The sequence below is a fragment of the Pristiophorus japonicus genome, chromosome 2 (assembly GCF_044704955.1).
Source record: "Pristiophorus japonicus isolate sPriJap1 chromosome 2, sPriJap1.hap1, whole genome shotgun sequence".
Lineage (NCBI taxonomy): Eukaryota > Metazoa > Chordata > Chondrichthyes > Pristiophoridae > Pristiophorus > Pristiophorus japonicus.
Window position 1 is genome coordinate 236,938,807 of NC_091978.1, and position 26,498 is coordinate 236,965,304.

Consider the following 26,498-nt stretch of genomic DNA (forward strand, 5'->3'; position numbering starts at 1 on the left):
AAGTGCAATTTGCAAACTACATGCAATTTACCATGGAGAATGACAACCGATGTTTAGTTGTAATGTTCCAATATCTATAGCGTCCTTGACCAACAGTTTGGGATGTTAACCCCACTTTTTGAGTCATGCACTACAGGTGCGCAGATGAATTCTATGTGATATTTGTTTCTTAAACACGTATTAGAAAACTATATTACTAATGTCTCAATTTACCTTTAGTTTCCTCTAAAAACGCGAAGTAATTACTTCATTAGACCCATCTTTAGAACCCCGAACTGTATGTTTCTTTATTCATTATAGTAGCAGCTCAACTCTCGATTTATAGAATACTGGAAATAGTAAAAATGCATCCCGACAGCGCTAGAATACGATGCTAACTATGGGAACCAATGACCCGAGATACAGAAGTATGGATAAGAGTGACTACTGCGGAGCAATGGGGTCTTGGAATCCAAACCAGAATCCAAGCTATTGTATCAGCATGCTTTAGGTGGTAAACTGACTGTAGCCTTTAGTTATGTAATTGTTCTAATGTTTTCGCACCAATGTTATTACGAATGATTCAGTGACTTCATGAGACACTTTACTCCAGTTCTTGAGTCTACCGCCTCCCCCTCCCCCTCAAAAAACTCATATAAAGTAAAAATGTAATCTGCATGTTGTATGTCTTTATGTGTAATATGACTTTAATTTTCACTAGAGTGCTATAAATCACTTAGAACTTCATTACAGAAATTATGATTTATTACATACTATATATTATTTAGAATTTTTAAGGGTGTTATTGGACTTCAATTTAGGATCCAGCATCGTAACATTACTTGACTGGCTTGGTTGGAATTAACTTGTTTAGAAGAGAGCTTTTCACATATCTGTCTCCCAAATGTTCAAATATGCAAATACTTAGAGTTAGGAGGGAAAATTTCTGCCGTCAAAAATTAGAATGAAGCTAAGTAGGATATCGCATTGGATTTACAATCTATACAATGTCAAACTGAAGCAGTGTGAGACGCACACCCTCTGAGTCAGGTCTGGCCCTTCCAGATGTCCACGGCAGTTTATTATCAATGCCCAGATGAAATTATTTTGCACTGTCACTAAAGTTGCAGTATAAAGGCACGCTGCATATCATCTATGTCCTAATTTTCATAACGTTATGACATTCCTGCTAATTCAGTTCACAGCAGAAATAACCTGCTCCTTTACTTCGTATAAATATGATTTTAAACGGAATTGAAACTAATTTGTAAGTAAACAAAGTACATTTATGATATAAACAGAAACTTGCACATTGAAGAATTTGACAGGATTTATGAGAAAGAGCGGTAGGACCTGTCTCCGTTCATGAAGTATTCAGTCGTGCAATAGAAAATATCTAATTCGTCATAGTATATTTCTATTATAAGTCTCGGGTGATTGTTGTTGGTAGTGTTCGTAATTCCATAAAGTTAACTTTTTGAAAATCTGATCTCAGCTTTGTGTTCAAATTTGTCTGATGTTTGCTGAAAATTGTCTAAATACAAACAGAGGCTCCCGATAGCGAAAGGGTTGATTGGCTTCAATCAACTCGTACCTTGAATCAGAGCATGTTTGACCATCATTCTGAATTGGACAGAAATGGATGGTGCATATATAATTTATAATGGGCGTGAAAACATTGACAGATCAGTAAAATAATAACCAAGTATGTTTGATAATTGAAAAGACCATCTGTAAGTTTCAACGGCATGCATTATTAATTGGTCTATGGAAAACAAATGTTGCTTCTGTAATAGACTAAAGTGTGTGCTATCCAAAACAATTAATGATTCCAGCGTTGTGATGTGAACTTGCCAGGATTCATCAGCCGAGTGAGAGAGAGGGTGGGGTGGAGTGTGGCGCGGGGTTAACCAGGTGTACCAGCAGGGACTGGAAAGTTTACTCTAGGTTTGCTGCTTGCTCATATGGCGTTAACAATCCAGCAGCCTATTAAGGGCAATATAAAAGCAATCAGGGGAAGGGAGAATAACTGGTACAAGTAAAGGGTACAGATCATAAACAGTAATTAATGCATTTAGCAGCTAGTAAATGCGCATTCACAAGACAACTGTGGCACCGATACATAGCGATTTGGTGTTATAGTGTAAACGCAACCTGGAACCAGCATCACGATCTGGCCTGAAACTTCAATCAAGTGGAATGAAACTTGGAGGTGGGTCTCTCATGTTGCTTCACTTCGTATTCATTATAGACCTTGGCCACCATTTACACTTATCCCAGAACGGTTTGGACTTTACCCTAATGCTAAAGTTGCGGAGTGTGAATGCACCCTTAAATACCGTCTGCACAGAGGTGAAAACTACTGGATAATATACATAGACTACCTCAGTCATCTTTCTTAGCCATCCAGCAATGTCATCATTTTCCAACATGTATTAAACCCATTAGTACGTCTTTGTAATAGGCATTTGTACCCTTGAAATCTACCCGTTCTCCACTTTCCTAGTTGTTTTGCTCAACACTAAAAGGGCTATCCATCCGGCTTACTCTCCAGTTCTGAGGAAGGGTCCCCCTCATCATTGACCTGTCTTTGTTCTGTACAGAGTTTGACAGCCCTGTTCTGTATTTGTACAATTTTCTATTTTGTTTTAATTTCTGGTTGTCAAGCATTTAGAATTTTAAATCTATAATTGGCATATGATAAGTGCAAATCTCCATCTAAGCAATCATCACTGAGGTGCTAAACACTGGAAAATCAAGCAACTGAGGTTACTGATAATATAGCAAAAATGCGGCGTGAATAAATTCAGCGAAAATATATTTCAATAGCAGAAATGAAAAAAGGAACAAGGCAAATAAGTAAAAATGGAAAGAATATTTAGATTCTGTTCAGCAAAATGACTAATTGGTTTAGTATGCTATATGAACCAAAGGACTTCCTCGTGAACTTACTAACGCTGTTGTTTTTTTTACCACGTTACACACATCTACACTTCGCTACGATATGGTTAATTTCTTGCTGTCCTCTTCATTCTATATCATATCAAAGTGACATATACCATTGGCATCAATTGTACAGAACGATCCTGTTTTCAGTGGGCTAGATTTCTTCTTCTGCTGTTGTATCGAGTTGGACATACATTATTAGTCAACCTTTGGTAGACGCAGTGAGGATTCAACTACAGAGCTCGCCCTTCACCGACTGTCCTCCCTCTGATACTATTATTTTTGCATTATCCCCGTTCCATGTTTAATCAAAGGACATTGACGGCTTAGTTTAATGAATCAAATTGTGAATGGGAGGGAGAGGGGAGCTTTCGACTCCTTATTATGAGTTTCGCTAGACTCTGGTTCCTAAAGGTCAGTTCACTCGTGACTTCTCACCTTTATTGGTGAACATTAAATCTTGGTTAGTCTTGAACCAGGCTTATTATAATGCTGTGTTTTTTTTTTAAACTGATCATCTTCTTAGATTCATTTTTTTTAAAGTAACCAGTCAAGTGCGAATCTCTCGGATCAATCTCTAGTTATGGATTTTGTGTTCTGAAATTGACATAAATTCAAAAGACTTTCGGTGGTTGTGCTACAGGCAACACCTGTAGTATTTGTATAACCTCAGCTTGATTCTTGATGTGAAGACAATGCATTTTATAAGGCTACAGTAGATAGTACAGTAGACAGCATGCCTTATTCTGCGATCAGCCTCTCTAAAACAATCAACTTTCAAATTGCACCGTATCTTTTTAAAATATGCTGACAGAGATTGCATGCAGTGTAGAAACTGTACAAGTTAGTGTGGGCAGTTCTTCGGCTAAAAATGATTATAGCAACAAATTTAAATAATTACATATACACATGCATTTGGTCAAGTAAAAATAAAGCTATTTATTGTTGAAGCCAGCCAAAAAGACCAGATAAACTATCAAGATTCGTAAATTTCGCCAAGATTGAGAAACACAACTATTGAGACTTCTTTTCACTGGCACAAAATAGTACATTTGATTTTTAAAACAAAAATATTTACAAAAAACAACGTATATTCCGCACTTCCCATCTGTATTTGGTGTTCATATCTACGATTTTTACATGCATGTTTCCTGTCTTCCGCGCTTGCATCTCCCACGGATAAACCGTTCACATCTTTCATTATTTTAATGCTGACATTAGAATGTATCAATGAAGTCAAGAACTAAAATCCATTCTCTTACTTTTCTTATATCTAAAATAAAATTATGTCCGTAAATATGATATTGTCATATATTCCTCTGCCAAGCTATCATAAGCGCCTAACGCATTTAAACTGAAATAAAGTTATGACAAAATGCATTTGTATACTGTAGTTTGTGACAATTACAAAATGTTAAATGTAAAGTGATAATGTGTGCATCGCAATAGCCCCTTCCCTTAGTTTGGTTTTTGTCTTGAGTTGAAGTTACAATCTGAAATACAGTTAAGAGTTCAGTTATGAGACGTCATGTGCCGGGATAGGTGATGGCGTTCCCTAAAGGATTCATTGCAAATGGGACATTTAAGCTTTTCCTCTCTTCGTCTTTTAACGAGAGGCTCCATGGCATATTCCTTTTTGTGGTGAGATCTCATATGGTACACTAAATCGGATGTCATTCTGAAAGAAGCGTTGCATTTGGCACACCAATTCTGTGCTGGTAAACAAAAGGACGTGAATGAAGGAGGAAGAAGGGTCAGTGCGGATGGAACTTGCAGCTGAATGGGCCCAGAAGCCTTTGGCCAATAAGCGGTGGCATATACGAAAGGGCTTTGTTTGGCGAGACTCCCTTGCATGTTACAATTGCCGTTAGCATCTGTACTCTGGAGCTTTGCAGCTAAGGCATTTGCCTGATAAAGTCTGCCAGAGTCACCAACGCCAGGATGGCACTCTAAGCCAGGAATCACTTTTTGGGACACCAAGAGTGGAGATAGCTGAGTAAACGATCTGGCTGGCTGAGAGAATGCACTCTTCCTGTCCTCGGTTCCACAAAGCTGAGCGACGCTCCTAAACGCACTTCCGATGGCAATGTTGTCCAGACAAGAAGGGACTTGTGCTTCACTCAGAGCAGACTTGATGTCCATCAGCTTCTCGGAAGAGCTCGTGTTCGGTGCTGTGCCGTTCTTGTTATCTACGTCAGAAACTTGGTCTTTCTGACTCTGTTTAAGATTAAGTGAAGTTCTTTTCACTTCGATGAAGGCGCTACGTTTGGCTTCTGTAGGCTCTGGGCTAGATGGTGTCATCAGCCTTCCGTTTTCTCTTAGACTGAAATAGCCCCCTCTGAACTGTTGGGAAGGACAGAGAAGATTTTCTCTTGGGGTAGCCAGTGAACTATCTGCGACTTTTGTAGTGTGCATTATATTATCATTCTTCTCTTCCGCTTCGTCGTGCTTTCTTTTATTTTCATTTACGCTTTCAGTTTCTCGGCGGTTCCTATCATTTTCTCTCGCATTTTCCATATCCCTGGCGAGATTGTGGAAATCTGTAGTACGTTTATTATTTTCTACATTCGAAAAGGCTGATTGTCGCTCCGATCGGCTGAATTTAACACTTAGCCCTACTGCAGTAAGATGGTCACGGTCTCCGCTGTTCTTAACTTTCTCATCTGGGGAAATACAACCCAGTCGCTTCTGACAGCGGAATCGTAAATGGGCTAGATAGGGGTATTCACATTGAAATCGCTGGCTGCAGTCCAGACATGTGTATGGCGAGGGCCCTGCGCGAATGAAGCACATTAAAATGAGATTGCTCACTTCTACAAGTCAATCATGTTCTGGCGTTCACTGATTTAACAGCCAACAATAAATCATAAGGTTAAAAGTACACGTTTTAAAGGTAGAAAATATTTCAGTTACGTGATAAATAATTTATTGGTATTATAATAATTACATTGACCTATTTCTCTATTAGATAATTCATTGATACTAACCGAATCACTTTACCTATATTTCTCCTTGTGTAACCTTTTATATTCAGTTACATTTTGTCAGTGCATTTGTCCATACAAAATAATCCCTCCATCTTTCTAGCTAGCTATCTCCACCGAAAGAGGGTTCTACAGTTTATCTGGCTTTTCGGCTGTCTCGTCTCCATATCATCTATTAATATCTATTTATCTATCTATCTATCAATCTATCTATCTATGTATTGAGGCCAATTCACTAAATATATTCAAAAGGGAGTTAGATGAAGTCCTTACTACTCGGGGGATCAAGGGTTATGGCAAGAAAGCAGGAAGGGGGTACTGAAGTTTCATGTTCAGCCATGAACTCATTGAATGGCGGTGCAGGCTAGAAGGGCTGAATGACCTGCTCCTGCACCTATTTTCTATGTTTCTATGTTTCTATATTTTCATCTTTCTAAGCCAGTTAATTAGTCTAAACCATTCAATCTAGTGTATTTACTCGTCTATTTGTTATATTAGCCATATTTTTTAATAAATCTGAAGAAAATTAGATCATCTGTATATAACTAATTTATTCCAGGAAAATTAAATAATACATTTTTCTCCACGTCCCATTACACGAATAGATTGTGTTGTGTATATCAGTGTGAGAGTATTTTTTGAGGGGGATAAATTACAGCTTCAATATGAGACTTTATAAATCCCAGCTCACCATTCATTTTGGCCTGTGCCCTGACGTTGCTGAGAAGGAGCAGCTCCAATAGTTCTTTTCCATACCACACAAGTAATTCTTCGTCTTTGTCAATCCGCCTCAGAGACCGATAAAACAACTGGCCGTTTTTCACATATGCCTCCAGATTTTGTTCTTCTTTATCCCTAGCCGACTGGACCAGTCTGAGCCACATTAAGCCCTCGGAGGAGCTGTTCGCTGCTGAAGTATCCACCTGCAGTAAAGTGCAATAGCAGAATGTGAGCCACATGCCATGATGAATAGAGACCAATTACCAATAATCTAATTTATACCGTGTTTCACTACACACGGCCTTTCTCAAATTCCACAAAACATAAATTAACCTGGTAACCGATATCTTATTGGAGATTTCCTAGCATTATACAGTTTAATTTAACAATTAATCCCAAGGTCCGCTGTATAGTTTAGCAGGATAATCTACAATATTGCAGAATATCATGAATGCAAATACGTTAGTGATTTACTATGTACTACGTCTATTTCAAATTTGAACCATCACCTGTAAACATTCAGCAATACATCGCGGTCAGATTCCAGATCCATAAACTTTACGAGACAATACCGTGCTCGCTCTTTTATATTTCTTAAATATTTTATAAAGCTACTAAATACTGCTGTGTGTCGAATGGTCATGAAGAAAACATTATTCAAAAGGGTGGGGGGCAAGTAAACGCTCTATCATTTGTAATAGACACATTGCAGCTACTTGTGGTCCCACAGTCAATCAGTTTTCTTCACTGCACTCGTGTGAAAGTTCCAGTGTCCAAATTGACAGGCGAACCTTCAGCGCGTTTTACGTGTTTCTGCACTTTAGTCCAGTATGTTCAGTTTCACAGTCCTCACCCCATTACCACAATTGCCCTTGCCGGCGTTGTCCAAACATGTTTTAACGTATTTGCTGTGCTACGAGGCAACCGCATGAGCGTGAAGGAAGAAATCAGCCAGATGCTAAGGAATAATTGGGAAGGGGGCAAGTTAGGAAAGAAACGATAGAAATAGATTATAGAGAAAAAGAAAATATGCTAAAGTACAAAATGGGGGAAGTTGCAATGCGGGTAAATATGGAAGGTCAGTGGGTGAAAAAAGCAGCAATGGGTGTAAAAGAGAAAGTAACTCTCTTAGAAATCCAATATTATTTAACGGGTGAGACAGCAGATGAAACCAAGGAAGGGGGGAGGGGAGAGTGAGCAGAAGATAGAAGTAAAATGACCCTACCCTAAAGATATAGGGCACCGTCCTTTTGTCGGCTGACTTTAGAGCAATGAAAGCGATGCTGTCATATAGGGACGTGTGGCTCAGTACGCAGGGTCCAAAAATGGCATTTTCTGGAATGTCACAGGTTGTATACACGCTGGTGAAAATGTCGGTTAGACATTGCTGGACGGCTCTGCTGGCATCGCTCTCCCAAAACCCCTTGTGAACATTTGGATCATCCATCGTCGAGACTTGTCCTGGGAGAAAAGGATATGAAAAGATCATCTTAATGCTTACAATAGTCAAAATGTTTAAGCTTTAAACATCACGACAATCTTTCTCGTCCTGATTATAGATTCAGTCCTCAATTTTGAGAAAGTACATTGTGAGATTCCATTATAAATTTTACATATCCTGAATTCAGTGTGCACGGAAACATGAATCTGCCCAATACTGCCAGGATAGCGTAAAACACGTATCTTTTTCAAATCTAAAGTTTTGTGCTAAAATGTTCATAATTTTGACACGCCTAACAAGTCCTGTTGCTTTCATTATTATGTTTGTCACCTTTCTCTGTTCACTTTTGTTCGTGCGGATTTTATGATAAATGTTTCCGTTTCGATGTTACCAATATAACGTTGCCAATGCATCTACTGATGATCAAAATCAGTTCCCACATCTGTGGGTTGTCTGGCAGAGTGAAGTGAAATCGTTACCTGCGTTGCTCCCAGTTCGATCTGCTATTTTGGCTGAATGCAGACTAAACCATTTATCAACAAGCATCAAATCGCACTGTTCCGGTGTCTGGAAGTGCAAATGAAATGGATTGAAAGTGTCCTATCATTTTCAGTGATTTGATGTCAGATAACCTTTAGATATTTTCTACAAGAAAGAACGTATGTCTTCTTCGTCCGCGCATCTCATTACCATAATACAGCACTTTCCCTCTGAGACTTTAATTAAACGCAGCAAGCAGAGTTAATTATTTTTACCTCGACACGGTTATTTATGGATGAGAATGAATCCCAGTTACCTTGTTCTACACAGGGAGAGATTCGGTCAAACGTAGCTTATGAAATCTGAATTGTACGGGGTGGGGGGAGTTTTGCATTGCTGGTATTCTTCGCAAGGTTTGAATGAGTTCCTGACCAATTTCCCGGTACTACAGCAGACTCACTCACTCCGAAATCGTAGCTTATGTCAAAGCCCTGAACCTACATGGTTCTGACTTGGACGATTTAAACAAACATTATTATATATCGTTACAGTCTTGGTTACTTTGACATTATTTCATGACCGAGTCGTACTATTTTGTGTATTCTTTAATCTGGTAAACCACTTGATTTTTTAAATCGGCTTCACATAAACGATGAAACCGAAACATATGCATCGATTGTAGTCTGATAAAACAGCAACGTTCGCATTTAGATCTCGAAAAGCAGAAAGTTAAAGACAAATATAGCCCCTTTATTGCGTCCACTCTCCGCAAATAAAAGATCGTTTTACTTGCAAAACATTGGTAATGAACGTCAGGAATCAACGATTCTAATCATAACCAATTGGCATTCACCCAGTGGAGCCTCCACTGCACAGTAACACTGGATCGTTAGCGCGATATGAAACGAGAGCCAAGTAGATAATTGTGGTTTCTCTGAACTTGAAGAGTCAACCACGTCTCCTGAGCGCAGCACAGAAGCTCTCAACAAAACCTCGGTTATACTTCACTTCGACATCAGAAAGTGATACTGTAGCCTTACCTGATGGTGCTAAAGCGAAATCTCTTCTAAAGGTTTCTCTCTCCACTCCCCCCTCCCCCTCACCAGGTTTTTTTTTGTTTGCAGAAGAATAAAAATGCAACATATGCTGCAAACTCATTTCACAAATGCTTTATTGTGAATCAGGTCGCGCGTCGCTTGGGGCGTCAAAAAATAAAAGACGCTTTAATGAATATGCATTTCTTTCCATCCTTAGCAGAGCAACTCAGCGTTTAGGACGAAGGGAAACAAAAAAAGTAAACACTCACCAGAAAAAACGACGTGTTTGTTTAAAAGATCTCTTTCTTTGCTCTTTATTTTTTGGGGATGTGTGCAGGAGGAGGAGGTGATCGAGGTAGGAGCAGCAGCTGGAGTCGCAGCGCTCTCGCTCTTTGCTGTCAGTGCAGTGGCATCGTTGGTGAAAGTGACGGTGATGTTGTGCTTCCGATGCAAAAAACGAGAGGAGCCGTGGAGAGTTACATATGGGCCCGAGTGTAAGTGGCAGACACTTTGTTTGGTGGAGATAATCTATCCAATGACGCGTGACACTCTTCCCCCCCCCCCCCGCCCCCCGACTACCACCAACACACACACACACACACACACAAGGCTGCTCCCCTCCCCCTCCCGCTCCCAACCCAACCACCCGCGCGATCAACCCGCTCGGCTTCTGCTCGCGATTGGCCGGCGGGCGGCCGATGTTGGTGGCGGCTCGTGTCCTGCTGCACCTGGCGCGCGCCAGCCAGCCCCCCAGAGGCGCGCGCGCGCGCGCACACTCCGCACTCTGATTGGGCTTAATGCGCTGGTGGTTGGACAATGGGGGCTCGCGCTCCCCGGGCCGGGGAGCGGGAGCAGCGCGCAGTGTTTTGAGAGCTGGGGAGAGGAGGTGGTGCCGATTGGGCAGGATGGGGAGGGGAGGACGGAGCCGGAGTCGGTCTGGAGCTGGGTTCGCTGACCATTACTGGCGGCTACAGAAAGCCGAGTGATGAGCACGAGGAGCGGCGCGCGGTTCTCACCCCCACCCCTTTCCCAATAATGAGCCTAATTTAACAATTTGAGGGAGAATGTCCATCATCCAAAATGATACACACACTGGGCTTACCATTTGTCATTTCACACCGGTGGCAGATAATATCCAGGCTTTTATGGACCATAAACCGCTCAGTAGGAGCAGTTTTTGTTGTTGTCACAAGTACATTAAACAGTTACTTCAAAGGTGACTCGGGATGATCAACTGTCGCTATCTGTCCTGACCATTGCAGGGTTGTTTTTTAAATAAAGAGGTAGGGGTTTATTCTTTTAAATGAGGAACTGACTAACTTTGTCATATGAGAAACAACAAAGTGAGCTTGCTTCCAATTGAAACCGGAGCCTGTTTGGAAACGCAGGTGTTTTATAAGCTACTAAAATGTATTAACACATGCTTTAATAACTAGTAATACTTGATTTTCCATAAGTTGCTTGTTTGTTTTAAAAACTGTCAAAATAATGGAAACCCATATAACAAATAATCTAAAATAGTATTATAAAATATAATTAGATTTAAGAAAGTGCAACATCCATTATTATTTTGCCACCTTTAATGTATTACGAGGTGCCAAATCGTCTAATTAACTGTAGAATAATATGGTAATTAATAAAGTTAATTTTCTACCAGTAGGACGTAATCAGTAATTAAACGTATTGTGAAAGCGCCCATATCAATATGCACAACGCGATGAAATATAGTTGATTTTGGCAGGGTTGTTGCCTTTTTTTGATTATCATCTTGAACTGAATATTTCGCACCTTTCAATGGGATAGTTTACAAAGATCATGAATATCCAAACTTTTATCTTTACAGCTCTGGATGATCCGAGGCTCCACCATAATAGAAATGAAAGTGACATTACTGTGTCAAGTGCAAACGTAGCCGCGTCGTGGTAGAGCTGGGGGAATCCTTTTTAATCTGTCGAAATACGGCGTTCAAATTATTGCACCTAATTCAGCTTTTACTAGAATTTCTACATCTATCCAGAATCTCCACATCCTGGATATGTGATGTTTTGAGCATATGAGATATACATTTGAATATACGTCATCCTGTAGAGTGATGGAATCATTTCTGGTACATATATGCAAAGTCTATTTGTGTGTGTGTATATATATATATATATATATGCACACACAATATATAGACATCCCTATATGTAGTACTACACATACCTACATATATGTGCCTGCACATATGTAGATACATAGATATATGCATACACATGCACATGCAGGTATTTGCATACATGTACACACGTACATAAACACATACAAACATATGTGCATACACAAGTTTACCCATCTATACACATATAAACATTCTCCATAAATGTGCATGTAAACAGTTATACACCGTATACACACTCATTTCATGAATATTTAATTCGGAACAAATGTAATTATAAAATGACCTACACCTCTCCTGCTGAATTTCACTCACAAAACACACATTTTCTGTAAGCATGCGGTTTAAACATTCTACATTAAGTTTCGTGATTTGTCTGCATAATATTAACTAACTGAATGCACTACAGTGATTACATGCAATAATATGCCTGGGATGTTGCTATGTAAAAAAAAAAACAATTCCGTGGCAATATTACCTTTTCAATGAGTGCATTTTGTGAATCAAGTGTGAAATCTAGAAGCTGTCACTCAAAACATTATTTTGCTGCTGCTCTCTTTTCAGAATTAAGAAAACTCTACGCTGAATTAAAGCATAATGAACACTGTATAGCTTGAAGTGGGCATCAAACTGGAACTAATAGTGGCTTGCGTGCCAACTCATAGACGTCACGCAGTGATAAAAATATGAAAATATTGAATTTAATTTGTTGTGCTTATATAGTGACTATGAGTTGCAGAAACAATAAATAAACGCACACTGCATAACCCAATGAAAAGCACACAGACGCACATGTTAACAGGGACAGCATGTTGTTCGAAATAACACAATGCCTACTTCTGGTATTTATTTTGCTATACTCAAGGAGTATCTTTGACCGTAAGAAATTGACTGTTAACAAATTTTAGTAGCATTTGATGCTTTACCCAGCATTAATTACTTTGATATGGTTTGAAATGAAATGCGATGGTTCGGTGTAAAGACAGAAACGTTTCAGCCTTTCGGTTAAATAATTCGGGATAAGTACAAATAAATAATAAAAAGACAAGAATACCGAAAAGCCGAGTTGCTACAGATTGGTTTGCGATATTCTAGCGCTAAAACACATAAAACGATTGATATGCCATCATCATAAATCTCCCCCCATTGTGCCTCTGACCAACGATGCATGATAAAACCCTTTTCCATAAAGTATTCAGTATTAAAACCACAAAGCTCACCCAATCAGTAGCCATCTGCCTCCACCATAACAGCAGCGTGTGTGACGGGGGATGGCAGCCAGAGCAGAGATACAATCGTGCACCACCCAGGTTTATAGGACCAAAACTGACTGCAAACCATTATGTTAACACAGTCCCCAGTAAAGTATTTCAACTGCATGGGGCTAAGAGCATCATAGTGAGCAAGGGGCGATTCATATAAATCAAGTTAGTTATTTATTTATACATTCTCTAATTGAAGGCCCATCAATGTGGTCAAATTTGTGCACTAAACGCAACAGCTAAAACTGATTTGAATGGTTTCTGCCCCTTTGGATACTTATTTATTGAGGTATACGTTTACCATCGCATTGATTCTTTGCCCTTTCCTCGAATATAACATTCTACTACAAAACATAGTTAGCAATTGTGGAACAAATTGAGAACGAAGTCTTAAATCTTAATGGTTTCGATACACGCCGATATAGGCTGTGGTCAAAATCTACAGTCTGACTTGCATATTCTGACCAATAACCCTATTGATAAGGAATATATAATAGTTGATACGTAATATAATGACAACTTTGTTAAATTGATTTATTTAGATTGAGAGTAGTACTCCACGGTCGGTACCAACTGGTTTTAGTGTGTGGTGTTACTTTCCACGGATTGTGATCTTGTGACCGCAGCTGCAGTGTGTCAATTACAGCTGCTGTGTGTGTTTCAGTGCAGCTTACAGTAAAAAGGGCTAAGATTAATTGTACTTACAAAACTTTCTCCCCTCGCACAAAGGCTTTCGCATGCTTAGATGTATATAAGTAAAGTCCCATTGTTGTTAGAACCGCAATTCGATCGTCACAATTCTGATAAAGGAGTGCAGTTTACTGGTGTACAGAGTATAAGACTATGTTTAATGGAAATGGAATTTAATCTGGCAATTAATTTATTCAACAATGACACATGCACACAACCCTACAAATATTTAGAATATTGGCTTGAAATAGATGCCAACATCTATTTTAGACATCTCTGCATAAACAACCGAAAGCAATGCGGTACTTCTTAATTCTACTAAACTCAACATCATCTCCATAGGCAATACCTATGTAATATGTTGCTCTTATAGATGCCTTAATCTCCATATTAATACCGAAATGAATTATATGCCCTTGTTAATCTGATGATGAATTACCATGGCTCCCGTCTAGCAATCGTTACATTTATTAAGCAAGTGCACAAATATGTTCTATAGGTGATGTGACGTATTTCACACCTTGATTGAATTACATCAGATCAAATATACTTTCCTTCACAGTGACAAACTACTTTAACTCCACACTTTATTATTTAGAGTCGTTATTTTAAATACATCATCTAATAGCAATGTGTCGAATGGAAAAGAATACCAGTACATAATGATGTGTAGATTTAATAGGTGGATTAGAATTATGCAGCATTTCTTAATTACTTCTTATTATAATGGACTGCGGAAGGTATTTCCTGTCATTATTAGCGTTGTGTAATACTTGACTGACCGTCAAGTAACTTTGGATCACGTATTATGCCCGATAGCCTGCAAGTGTTTTTCATAAGTTAAACTGTTTTCTTGGCAAGATTCTCAGCAGCAAGAACATCGAACAAAGTAGCAGATCATACCAGTGCTATTTTCTTATGCATACTGATCATAGCTAATCGTTCTGAATAATAATAGAGTTTAACTCTTCGGGTGTCCAAAACAGAAATGTTGGATGTAATAGTCAGAAATCAAAGTAATTCATCACCAGTTTTACAAAGCCATATTATGATTCCTTTCGGAATTCTTATTAAGACGCGGATAAAAGTAACACATGACATATATGTTATTCATAAGCATTTTGATTAGAATTGACCATTTATCCTGAAACTCGTACACAGTAGATGAAAAGTCAAACAAGTGAATTGCTATGTTTCGTGATGCTTATCTGGACACTATGCACTGTACAAGCAAGTTTAAAAAGATGTCTAACTTTCTAACTTATTTAAGTAGCACAATGTATGTGCGAGCATCACAAAGATGTCTACAATATTATCAAAATATTTGTTTTCTTTGTATAATTACCGACAATTGAAATTCCTACGCCCCCCATAATAGGCTTTGTTTTAACCTGAGAATGAAATAGGCAGCAGATAACTTTACATTTCTTAACATGAATATGAACTAATTCAGTTACATATCACCTTTGCTTAACTAATATAGTTGAATTGTATTATACAGGTAAGTCAAAAAACAAATATTAGGAGACAGTCCGAATAATATTACCCATTTAATTTAGGAAAGTATTGTGACATTTTTAATCTGTCTCAAATTTTCTGTACTATTATGTTCATGATTCTTGACCACAAATATCTGCTCAAATTCCTGATGTAAATAACGCGCCAACTTTTTACGTCTATTTAATCGTCATTAATCACAATTGTTATTTGGCCCAGCAAGCTGTTAATGGGTTGCCAATAATCAATCTCCCATTTCCTTCCGATATTATTTGGGACTGTCTCGATGCACTGCAGAATCTTTTCCGGTCCTTTACTTTTCTATTATTGATAAAAGTAGCTTTAATATTAATACTATTGTATGCTATATTGCTAAGTAATAAAGCACTTGTGACGACTTACTTGCAGAAATGATTACATTAAAAACATTTTAAAGGAAGTACATTGACGTAAGATTTGTGTTAATATATGTTTAATATGAAAGGCCAAAACAATCAATTTAAAATAATCCAACTTACCTTTTTATGTGTACTGAATGAAGTTGTGCAATAAGATATTTCCAAGTTTGACTACAGTACTTTGTAAAAAACGGAAATGATGCTCTTTCCGAAGTGTTCAATTGAGGCTTTTGTCCTCTCCCAGTTGCAATGTAATTAAACGCGCCTGCATGTATTCAGTCGTTTCGAGGCAACCAATCTGCTGAATAATTTGTCTGTTAGAATTCAAACGACACGTCCTCTGCTCAGTAATGAACACATCTATTTTCTCCACAGTTTGTACCCCGCATCTTTTTCAATCATAAACAAATACAAAGCCGCCCTTAATAAGCAGAAATGTTCTACATAATATATGCATGATTTAGAAGTTTGAATTTTTAGTCTGTTTGGAGTTTGTGAATTATTTTCACATTCGGTTTAATGATATAACTAAGAGCTTGAAAAATAGTGTTACCTTAGTATTTAGTGCATTAGAAAACGTTTCAATCAGTTCAAATAACAATCATACCATCAAGAGGGACCTCAAATACTTGTATTTATATAATTATAGGATCCAACAGTGAGCGCCTTGTAAACAAAACGTATCGTGCACTGTAACAAAAGATAGCTTCAATTGAACATACTTCACAGAATGTCTTTAACTTTGGTAACTACGTAACTACTAAGCAATAAATACAGCGTGTTAAACTTATAGATGAGATACAACATAAACAATCACGATATACAAAATAAAAATAGTAGAATCCTGCTGTTTGCAGTAGATAAAGACCAACAAATACGTGTTCATAAACAAGATTTGTACGTAACAGTATGCTATTGCTGAGTTGATATACACACTCGGAAGTAGTAGCAATTTGTTTATCTGTCGGAACTTTGCATTCATGTGCATTTATCTGTATTAAATTATCATTTTCTAATTACCTCTAGTTTAATGTTAATTAATCAAAAAACGATTGTTTAATACAGAATTGTAGTGGGTATATAGAATTCGACTTACCCTTTAATTATAAACAGCCAAATAACGCTGGATCGTTGATATTCCTATGATAAATCAGATTTTCAGTTATATTGGCACACTGCAAGCCATAAAGTCACACAACATGTCATCTCAAGATAACACCCGGATCTATGTAATTGGAAGGTTAATCTTTCACCAGAACAAATATTTACACAACCATTGAAAAGTTACGTTGATTGAGAGAACAAACGTGGCGAATGCAAGGACGTGGATATGAACATTGCTTTCCAAAGTATAGTTTAGGTCATTCCAGTTTGAAAAATACGACGGTGTGGCAAACATTCAACGTATTAGTATTTAGGGGGGAAATGAAATTTTTACCCAGAAATGCAAATTACCATGGTCTAGCAAATTACCGTGGTCGAGCAGCTAGGGATTGAAGCAACTAATGTCATGCTCGTCTGTACTGAGATTTTGAACTTTTCCTTGGACACAAAATCAAGGATACACACAGTTAAAATACAATTTCCATTTTCTTAAGTTTTTTTCCTCGATAATAGTAAAGACTATGGTGTTGCCTGCTCTCAGTTTCTCCCCCAGGGTCCGCGAAAAAAAATAATTAGCCTGGTTTCAAAATTATATTGGCATAGAGACGTGGTTGTGCATTAACTTGATTTACTTTAATGGCCATATATTGAAGATCTGACCTTTAGATGTTTATGAACTTGGAGCCTAAATCGTGCTTAAAAATGCAAACAAACAAGTTAAACACTACTCGAATTGCACTGAATTTGGAATAATTTTTACAGCCCAAATCCAAGAATATAGAAATTATTTACAATGTTTTGACGCTGTTGCAAACAATAAAGGCCGGTTAAGAAATGACATGTGTTACTATTTAAAAGAAAAGCACGTGAAAACGAGAAAATAAAGACAGCCATGCTTGCACGAGATTCTGCACTGGAAATTGTTTTTTTGAAATTCCAGTGGAGGGCAGAAGAGTTAAAAGAATAGGTGAAGCACATCAAAAGGTTGCAGATTGCCTTCGTTTATTTGCCAATGGTTGTCTCCACTGTCTATAAAGCCTCAGTCCCAAGTTAATGACACCTATTAAATTTACATGTGCGGTGTATATTTTATGTGATCAATTATTAGATTGTTGGGCCGGTTGATAACTATAGAATGCAATTGCGGAATGTAACCAAGGATTTCTCACAAATCCTAGATCATTAGCATCCCCCACCCCCAAGCTTGAAACACCACAGTGGGGAATGTATCGATGGTCCTAGTATGGGAATCAGAAACTATTTCAAGTTTTGAAGTACCCTCCTCTCAGAATGTTCCATTATCGCGCTTGTGCACTGACCATCACCTCACTAGGAAAAACACATGTATACTGTACTGCAACTTACTTCACCGATGTAGGCCAGGGCATGTTACTCTGTGGCCACTTGGGAAAAGGCATAGTGAAATTGTGATCACCCTTTTTTTCTTGTACGTTCGAGGGAAAGTCGAGTCTGATACTTGCTGAAAATTTCAAATGATTGCACAAAGAACGCAACCGCCAAAAAATCCTGGGTGGCATATGGGTCTTCTCATGCCATATGCACCATCTTTCAGAATAGCTGGCACCGAGGCAAGAGTGGTCAGCCTGCACGCTTGCGCGCCACCAGTGCTTTCTTTCTGGTTGAGGAAAAAAAACATACAGAACATTTAAATTAATTTTTTTTGGTAAAACATACGTTAAGATAATGGGGAGACGTAAGACAATGGAAACGTAATTTAAGAACATTAAAAATTATTCGCACATTTCTGAGTAAGGTTATATTTTAATACTATTAAAGCTGTATAAGGAACAGCATTTTATTTAAATTCTGTCTCATTTTAACGCAGTTTGCTTTAAAGCAACAATGTCCTGTTCTTCATTTTAAAACTGTCAAACATCCAGTTCGTTAAATTATAGTTACACTGACACCATTTCTGTCAATGTGAAAGAGTTTCAGGTGGGCATTAATGTGAGAGTGGAGGTGTGTCAGAACACAATCTGGCACCGAAGAGCACTAAAGCCAAGGTGTGAGACCCTCTGCAAGAGTATAATTTCAGTTCTTTGTAAAGCAAGATTTAATAGTCGGGTGATCCCTTGGATGAATATTAGCTAGTGTTTAAATTATAAACCGAGACTTGCTGTATGCACTTTGCAATTTCAGACCATTAATTTCAGCCTAAATCTACTTAATTATTTCAGCAATCTTTATGTGTTTTTTGCAAGTAATTAGTGGTTTATTGTACTTGTGAAATAAATAAGCAGCCAGAGGAAAATATGCTTTAGAGTTTAGAATAACACTGTTCTGAGAAGACCAGTTATAATGAGGTTTCTCATGCTCTGCTACTCTGTGGCCATGGATATTGCCACATAATTTCTGGCCTGAATGAAAACATGAAGAAGAATAACCATGCATTATTATATTTGGAATATTCCAGCAGTATCTGGAATGGGAGAGGCAGTGGCCATATAAATTAGCTTTTACATTTGGTTTCTTTTGTTTCCAATTACAACTTAAAATTTAATTTTGGATTCGTAAATATTTGCTCAAAATAAATAAATCCAAACTAGTTTGAACAGATGGATATTCAGTGTGCACAGCCAGTAGTTTGCTTTCACACAGTTGAGTGGCTCATGACTGGCCAGTCAGGCCATTCCAAAGCCATAGCACCCATTTCAATCATTTCAGATACCTGATGTGGCAGGTCTCCATTCGGAAATCACATCTGATGTCTTTGCACATTTTTAAATCATATTTTAAAATAGAGAATGGACAATTACTTTGAACAAAAAGGACTCCTTCTAGAATTTCCACCTTTTAAAATATTATACTAGCATTTGCTAATTGTTTGAATGTATTTCCCCCTTTTGGAATCTCTTTGCTCAGAAGGACAGGTACCAACTTGATCCTAGGCCTCTGACTATACACTTTTGAGTTAGCCTCTTGGATGTGCACGTGTCCTCCACAGAGTGTGCTCAGTCTCAAATGTATTCTCTTTTGGGGCAAGCATTTAGTGCTTCCTGAAAGCATGTCCAATATCACTGTGTAGAAAACTGTAGGGACAAACTGCTATCTTGATAGTTTGTAGGACGGTGTACTGGACCAACTACTACTCCAAAGTTCTGCACACCAGAAGAAGTTTAATATACATTTAGGATTTTCTTCTTCACTGTGAAAGCCAGAGTAGTGTATCACAGTATGCAGATACCTCCCTATTGAATCTCCTATTAAGTTTTCTGAGGCACAGCTCTTCTAACATTTGCAGAAAACTGTGCCTGGCCTTGTACACTTGTGTGCTTCCTTCTCTGCGGCACCCTCCAACAATGAAGACTCACCTGCCAACTTTGGGGAAAAAATCCAAATTAAATAGAGATAAACAGAAAAGCCCACAATATAAATTGGCGAAACTCACAAACAAGATCTAGCTCAGCAATGCAGAAACCTAAAGACAATAAGAGCTCCAGTTAGCTTGGGAATCAGCTACCCTTCACTCTGCTCCAACTTTGTATGGCATTCCAAAATGATATAATGCCAATGGCCCAAATTTTAGAGAAGCTGGAATATGCCCGAACATCTCCAATACATAATGTATATGTGCGAAAACAATTCAAAGAACTATCCTCAGAGCCACTCAAATCAATGAGATCCCTTAGAAGTTTCCGGTCTTATTACAATAGAAACCATAATCATAACATCAAAGTTATACATTCCTCAAAGAGAATCCTAGTCTTAAAAAAGCAGTTGCAAGGTGAGTCAGTACTTCTTGACATTGGTCTCCAAGGACATCAACCTGAAACATTAACTGTTTCTTTCTCCACAGATCCTGTGTAACCTGCTGAGTGTTTTCAGGATTTTCTGTTTTTAGTTCAGATTCCCTGCATCAGCAGTATTTTGCTTTTGTTCCATTATTTTCCCTCACTTGCTTACCATATAAGAATGTTGGAGCTGTGGTTCTCTCCAGATGAAACATTTGAACACTGCCTCCTAGGTGGCTCAATTTTTTGAATTTTTTGAAGAGGTGACTAAAGTGGTGAACAGGGGAATGTCTATGGATGTTATTTATATGCACTTCCAGAAGGCATTTGATAAAGTCTCTCACAAGAGACTGTTAACTAAGATTGAAGCTTGTGGAATTGAAGGCAAATTATTGACCTGTTTAGGAAATTGGCTGAGTGGCAGGAGACAGAGAGTAGGGATAATGGGAAGGTGCTCTAATTGGCAGGATGCAATTAGTGGTGTTCCACAGGGATCGGTGTGGGGCCTCAACTAATGTATTTATTAACAGTTTAAATGATGGGATGGAAAGCCACATATCCAAATTTGCTGATGACACAAAGATAGGCAGCATTGTAGGCAGTGTAGATGAAAGCATAATATTACAAAGAGATATTGATAGATTATTGAATGGGCAAAACTGTGGCAAATGGATTTTAATGTAAACAAATGTGAGGCCATCCACTTTGGACCTAAAAAGGATAGAACAGGGTACTTTCTAAATAGTGAAAAGCTGCACACTTTGGAAGTCCAAAGCGACTCGGGGGTCCAGGTACATAGATCATTAAAAGGTCATAAACAGGCACAGAAAATAATCAAAAAGGCAAATGGAATGCTGGCCTTTATATCTAGAGGAATAGAATACAAATGGGTGGAAGTTATGCTACAGCTATACAAAGCCTTGGTTAGACCACATCTGGAATATTGTGAGCAAATCTGAGCACCATGTGAAGAGACCTATACTGGACACAGTATTGCAACTGAGGCCTGACCGTGGGTCTTGTATAAGGACAAAATAGTATGCTTTGTCTTATAGTTAATTGTCCTATAAATGCACCCCAGCATCCTATTTGCTCTACCTATCAATTTATGGCATTGGTCATGAACTTTAGAGATCTATGCACTAGAATGCCCAGATCTCTTTTGTTCTTCACCTTCTTCAATGCTTTTTCCTTAAGTGTTGAGCATGTGGCCCAAATTACTTTTGAGAGACTCAGAGGAGCTCTTCTGGGCCCAACAAAAATTATTTAAACTTTCTTTTCATGGGGCTCTAATGACAGTGAATTTGGTCGGAGAGTGTATGGTGCACGTTCTGACCAGTTCTATCTGAAAAAGATAATTGGGTTTTTATGTATGTCATAGGACCCCAATTTGCATATTGAAAGGGACTACCACCTGAAACAGGCCAGCACTTTCACCCAGCAGTAGGCCGCTCTGAAAGTGGCAGTGGGCCGATTGTCAGCGTTAATGGGGCGGTAAGTCTACTGACCCCATTTTGAGAACATTACTTCCCTGGTAACACAGATTTCAGCAAGTTAAAATTGACTCAATTCTGTGTGTGCGAGAAAGATGCATCATTGAAGTTGGAGTTTCCACTCTTCTGCTGCGTTGTTACAACACTTATAATTTACTATGTCAGCTGTGGCTCAGTTGGTAGCCGCCTTGTCTCTGGGTCAGAAGGTTGTGGGTACAAGTCCCACTCCAAAGACTTGAGCAGAAAAATCTAAGCTGACACTCTATTACAGCAGTGAGGGAGTGCTGCACTGTCGCAGGTGCCGTTCTTCGGATGAGACGTTAAACTGAGTCTGGTCTCTCAGGTGGGCATAAAAGATCCCATTGCACTATTTTGAAGAAGAGCAGGAGAGTTATCTCTGGTGTCCTGACCAATATTTATCCCTCAATCATCATCACTAGAAACAAATTATCTGGTCATTATCACATTGCTGTTTGTGGAAGCTTGCTGCACGCAAATTGGCTGCCGCGTTTTCTACATTACGACATTGACTATACTTCAAAAAGTACTTCATTGGCTGAAAAGTACTTTGGGACATCTAGTGGTTGTGAAAGGCGCTATATAAATGCAAGTCTGTCTTTCTTTTCTCTTTTAAATAAAAGGATTTCATTTTCTCAATGTTTATATAAGTTAAGCCATTAAATAAAAATTCCGAACCAGTGGTGTTAATTGGCATGTGCCTTTTGTATTGTTGGGGAACCGATGTTTCTGAACCAAGGCCAAATGGAAATGTTTCTGAACTGCTTTGATGTTGACCTCAGAAAGCTGATTTTAGATATATCTAACTCACAGGGACTGATTTTCGTGTACTGATATATATCAATTTTAAATGTTACGAACTGGTGCAAATCTCATCAGAATTATATGTTACTGGTGTTCAAATTTATAGGGTCAGGCTATTTGCATAATTATTTACAGCTCCAGGTGCGGATTTGGTTAAGTGCAGGGATCATACTAAAACTGTTAAATTTTGGGATGCTGACAATTAAAGGGAAGTGACACAAAAGGGGAACACATTCTTTCAGCCTTTGGAAAAGCTGAAAATTAATCTCAGCCCATTGGTAGCTTTTGCTAAGACTGAAAGTGAGTGAGATCAATGATTTGAAAAGCAAAAATGAAGGGACAGGAAACCCAACATACAGGCATGAGTCTGCAGGCAAGCATTGGAGCACCCAACTTCTTGTTTCAGGGCTGGTGAAGTAGAGGTAGTGCTACATGAGTTGGTTGTGAGAAAGGTGACCCTGTTTGCCACTTTACAGCACTTCCTCATTGGCCAGTATTGCAACATGTCTGCAAGGAACTGGAGGCAGGCTTGAGGCCACAAGGACAGTCACTGGCAGTGCCAAAGCCATGCTTCATTGCAGCAGGAGCTACCCTTGCAACAGATGGCACAGCATCTGTCTCTCTGATGACCCAGACTCTGTGAAGACAATTCCTCATGGTCATTATCAGGTAAATGTGCCTGCAGAAATGCTTGGTGGCACCTTTGTGGGTGCACCCAATCAAAATATACTGGATCTTGTTCAATTTGGCATACCTTCTTTCATGCAGTGCCAAAAAAGTACATCATTGTGTGATTGAGGTGCTTCTGAGGAAGCATCCAATATCACTGTTAGTCAGGCATTTACATGTCTTATTGACGCCATCAAGTCTGCTGTTCCAGTTCCCTTCATCTACCAAAGCAAGGTAGGTTCACCTTTGGCAGCAGATGCGGGTACATGGGAAGCACCTCTTCCTGTCCTCCTTAGGGTCTCCTCTTCTTCCTAACACTTCAGTTAAGAGTATTCCCATTACCAGTGGGGGAAGTTTTTGTTGAAACAATGGTTCAGCAGAAGTATAAACCAAACAAAAATTTAAAAAAACAGTCCAGAAATGTCCTCAAAACACAATACCCTTTAAATGAGCTGCCACCTGACATTGCATTCCTTAAAAACCCTAAGGGGCTGAAATTTAGGTTGTCTCATTTCAGCTAATCCACCCCGAGAGATACAATGTAACCCTCCCTTCAGTACCCCGTGACAGGGACCAGATCTAGAAATCTTTCAGAAACATTTTCTCCACCTCAGCAGGTTTGGGCTGCTTCCCAGTGGGGCCCAATTCTGCCCTTCTGGGCGACAGCACACATCATTTCATTTGGCGTCCTGGCTTCCTGTGTTACACTGGGATCCTCATAAGCTGAGGAAAGAGTCTGTGCCTTTGACCATAATCCCTCTGACATGGCAGGTGTTGTAAGGGGTGAGTCTATGTTTGCTTTTTTGGAGGTGTTTGTCAAATTTGGCAAATCTTCCAATTTAATGTGTGGAATCGTTCCTGAGATCATAGTGTGTCATGTATGTACATTCTGTTTGTAGCCACCAGATGGCGTCATTGTTGGAGGCCACTGAGCAGCTCGCACATGGTGATGCTCAGTATAAAAGGCCAGCCATTTTGCGAGTCAGGCACTTTGGGCCTAAATAAAGCAGAGCCAAGGTTGTACCTTGCTTAGTTAAACAGTACTCAGTTTGAACCTTTATTGCATACATAACATTTGGCGACGAGAATACAAGAACCTTTGTTTGCAAAATGAGCATGATTGGATTTTTAGAGCGATTCGTGGAAGGAGAGGATTGGGCAGACTTTGTGAGCCATTTGAACCAGTACTTCGTGGCCAACAAAATGAAGGGGGTCGACGATGCAGATCGGCGCCGGGCTGTGTTCCTCACTGTGTGCGGTTCAAAGATCTACGGTCTGATAAGGAATCTACTCATGTCTAGTGATCCAACAGAGAAAACGTACGAGGAGTTGTGTACATTGGTACAGGAGCACGACAAGCCAGACGACGGCATCATCATCGCGAGATACAGGTTTTATAAACACATTCGATCGAAGGGCCAGAGCATGGCGGAATTCGTTGCCGACCTGAGACGTCTATCAGGAGCGTGCAAGTTCGGGACGGTGTTGGCAGACATGCTGCAGGACTTCTTTGTTATCGGTATCAACCACGAGGTGATCCTTCGCAAACTTCTGGCGGTGGAGGAGTTTGATTTAAAAAGAGCCATCCAGATCACTCAATCATGTATGACGATGGACAGGAGTCTAAAGCAAATAGCGGTGAAGAACGGAACCACCGCAAGTACTGTAAATGCGATTGATTCGGCGTTCGGCAGAGCAGCACATGTCAGGGCCTATCCGGCTGCGTTCGCGAAACCTGTGGCTGCCCAAAGTCCGCCAGCGGGAATGTATCCGACTTCTCTGTGTTGGCATTGTGGGGGAAATCTTCGGCACCAGCAGTGCCGATTTAAGCAATATAGTTGCAAAGGCTGTCTAAGAGTGGGGCATCTCCAGCGCAAGTGTCCGCAGATGAGCAAGCGTGCTGCGACACACTACATGGAGGATGAGAGTCAGACTAGCGCGGATCTGGATACGCAATCCGAAATGCCAGAGGAGGAAGTGTATGGACTGTTCTCCTTCATAACCAAGAGTAAACCAATTTTGATTAATGTGAAGTTTAACGGGATACCGGTATCGATGGAACTGGACATGGGGATGAGTCAATCGATCATGAACAAGAGGGCATTTAATAAGCTGTGGGATACTAAGACTGTGAGGGCCAGGCTGAGCCCTGTTAACGCCAAGCTGTGCACGCACACCAAAGAATTGATAAAGGTAATTGGCAATGCACAAATTAACGTGTCATATAACGGTGCAGTTCACGAGTTACCACTGTGGATTGTTCCAGCCAATGGCCCAACACTGCTCGGCAGGAGTTGGTTGGAGAAAATCAGTTGCAACTGGAACGACATAAAGGCATTGTCATCGGAGGAAGATATATGTGCCCAAGTATTGAGCAAGTTCCCCTCGCTGTTCAAACCGGGTATCGGCAACTTCACGGGAGCCAAGGTACAAATCCACCTGGACTCAGATGCAAGACCTGTCCATCATAAAGCTCGGGAAGTGCCGCATATGATGAGGGAGAAGGTCAAAATTGAATTGGACAGACTCCAGCGTGAAGGGATCATATCACCGATCGAATTTAATGAATGGGCCAGCCCCATTGTTCCTGTGCTAAAAAGCGATGGCACAGTCAGAATCTGTGGAGACTACAAGGCTACAATCAACAGGGTTTCAAAACAAGATCAGTACCTGTTACCGAAGGCTGATGGCTTGTTTGCGATGCTAGCCGGGGGGAAAACATTCACAAAACTGGACTTGACATTGGCCTATATGACACAGGATTTGGTCGAGACGTTGAAGAGACTTACGTGCATTAACACGCACAAAGGACTGTTTATTTACCACAGGTGCCCGTTTGGAATTCGCTCGGCTGCAGCAATATTCCAGAGAAATATGAAAAGTCTGCTGAAGTCCGTTCCCAGAACTGTTGTGTTCCAAGATGACATCCTGATCACCGGTCGTGACTCCAAGGAACATCTCAACAACCTGGAAGAGGTTCTACTGCATTTGGATAGAGTGGGGCTCAGACTGAAATGCTCAAAGTACGTCTTCATGGCATTGGAGGTCGAATTCCTTGGGAGGAAG

At 39.5% G+C, this 26,498-nt stretch overlaps 1 protein-coding gene across 1 annotated transcript; it reads right to left on the bottom strand.

Annotated features, from left to right (window-relative positions):
• Nucleotides 1-4,437: 4,437 nt before the first annotated feature.
• prdm8b (PR domain containing 8b) lies at nucleotides 4,438-8,076 on the bottom strand. Its single transcript, XM_070863898.1, has 3 exons — nucleotides 7,855-8,076; nucleotides 6,601-6,832; nucleotides 4,438-5,699 (listed from the first exon to the last, which is right to left on the bottom strand). Exons 1-3 carry the CDS (start codon nucleotides 8,074-8,076, stop codon nucleotides 4,438-4,440), a joined length of 1,716 nt encoding a protein of 571 aa, XP_070719999.1.
• Nucleotides 8,077-26,498: the final 18,422 nt, after the last annotated feature.

What these genes read in the sequence shown, in the direction of transcription:
- prdm8b (XM_070863898.1), bottom strand. Translation starts at nt 8,076, where the DNA reads ATGGATGATCCAAATGTTCACAAGGGGTTTTGGGAGAGCGATGCCAGC. An exon ending in CGGTGCCCTATATCTTTAGG is followed by an intron (nt 6,833 to 7,854) that starts GTAGGGTCATTT and finishes ACTTTACTGCAG; the next exon opens with GTGGATACTTCAGCAGCGAA. An exon ending in GGCACAGGCCAAAATGAATG is followed by an intron (nt 5,700 to 6,600) that starts GTGAGCTGGGAT and finishes TCATTCGCGCAG; the next exon opens with GGCCCTCGCCATACACATGT.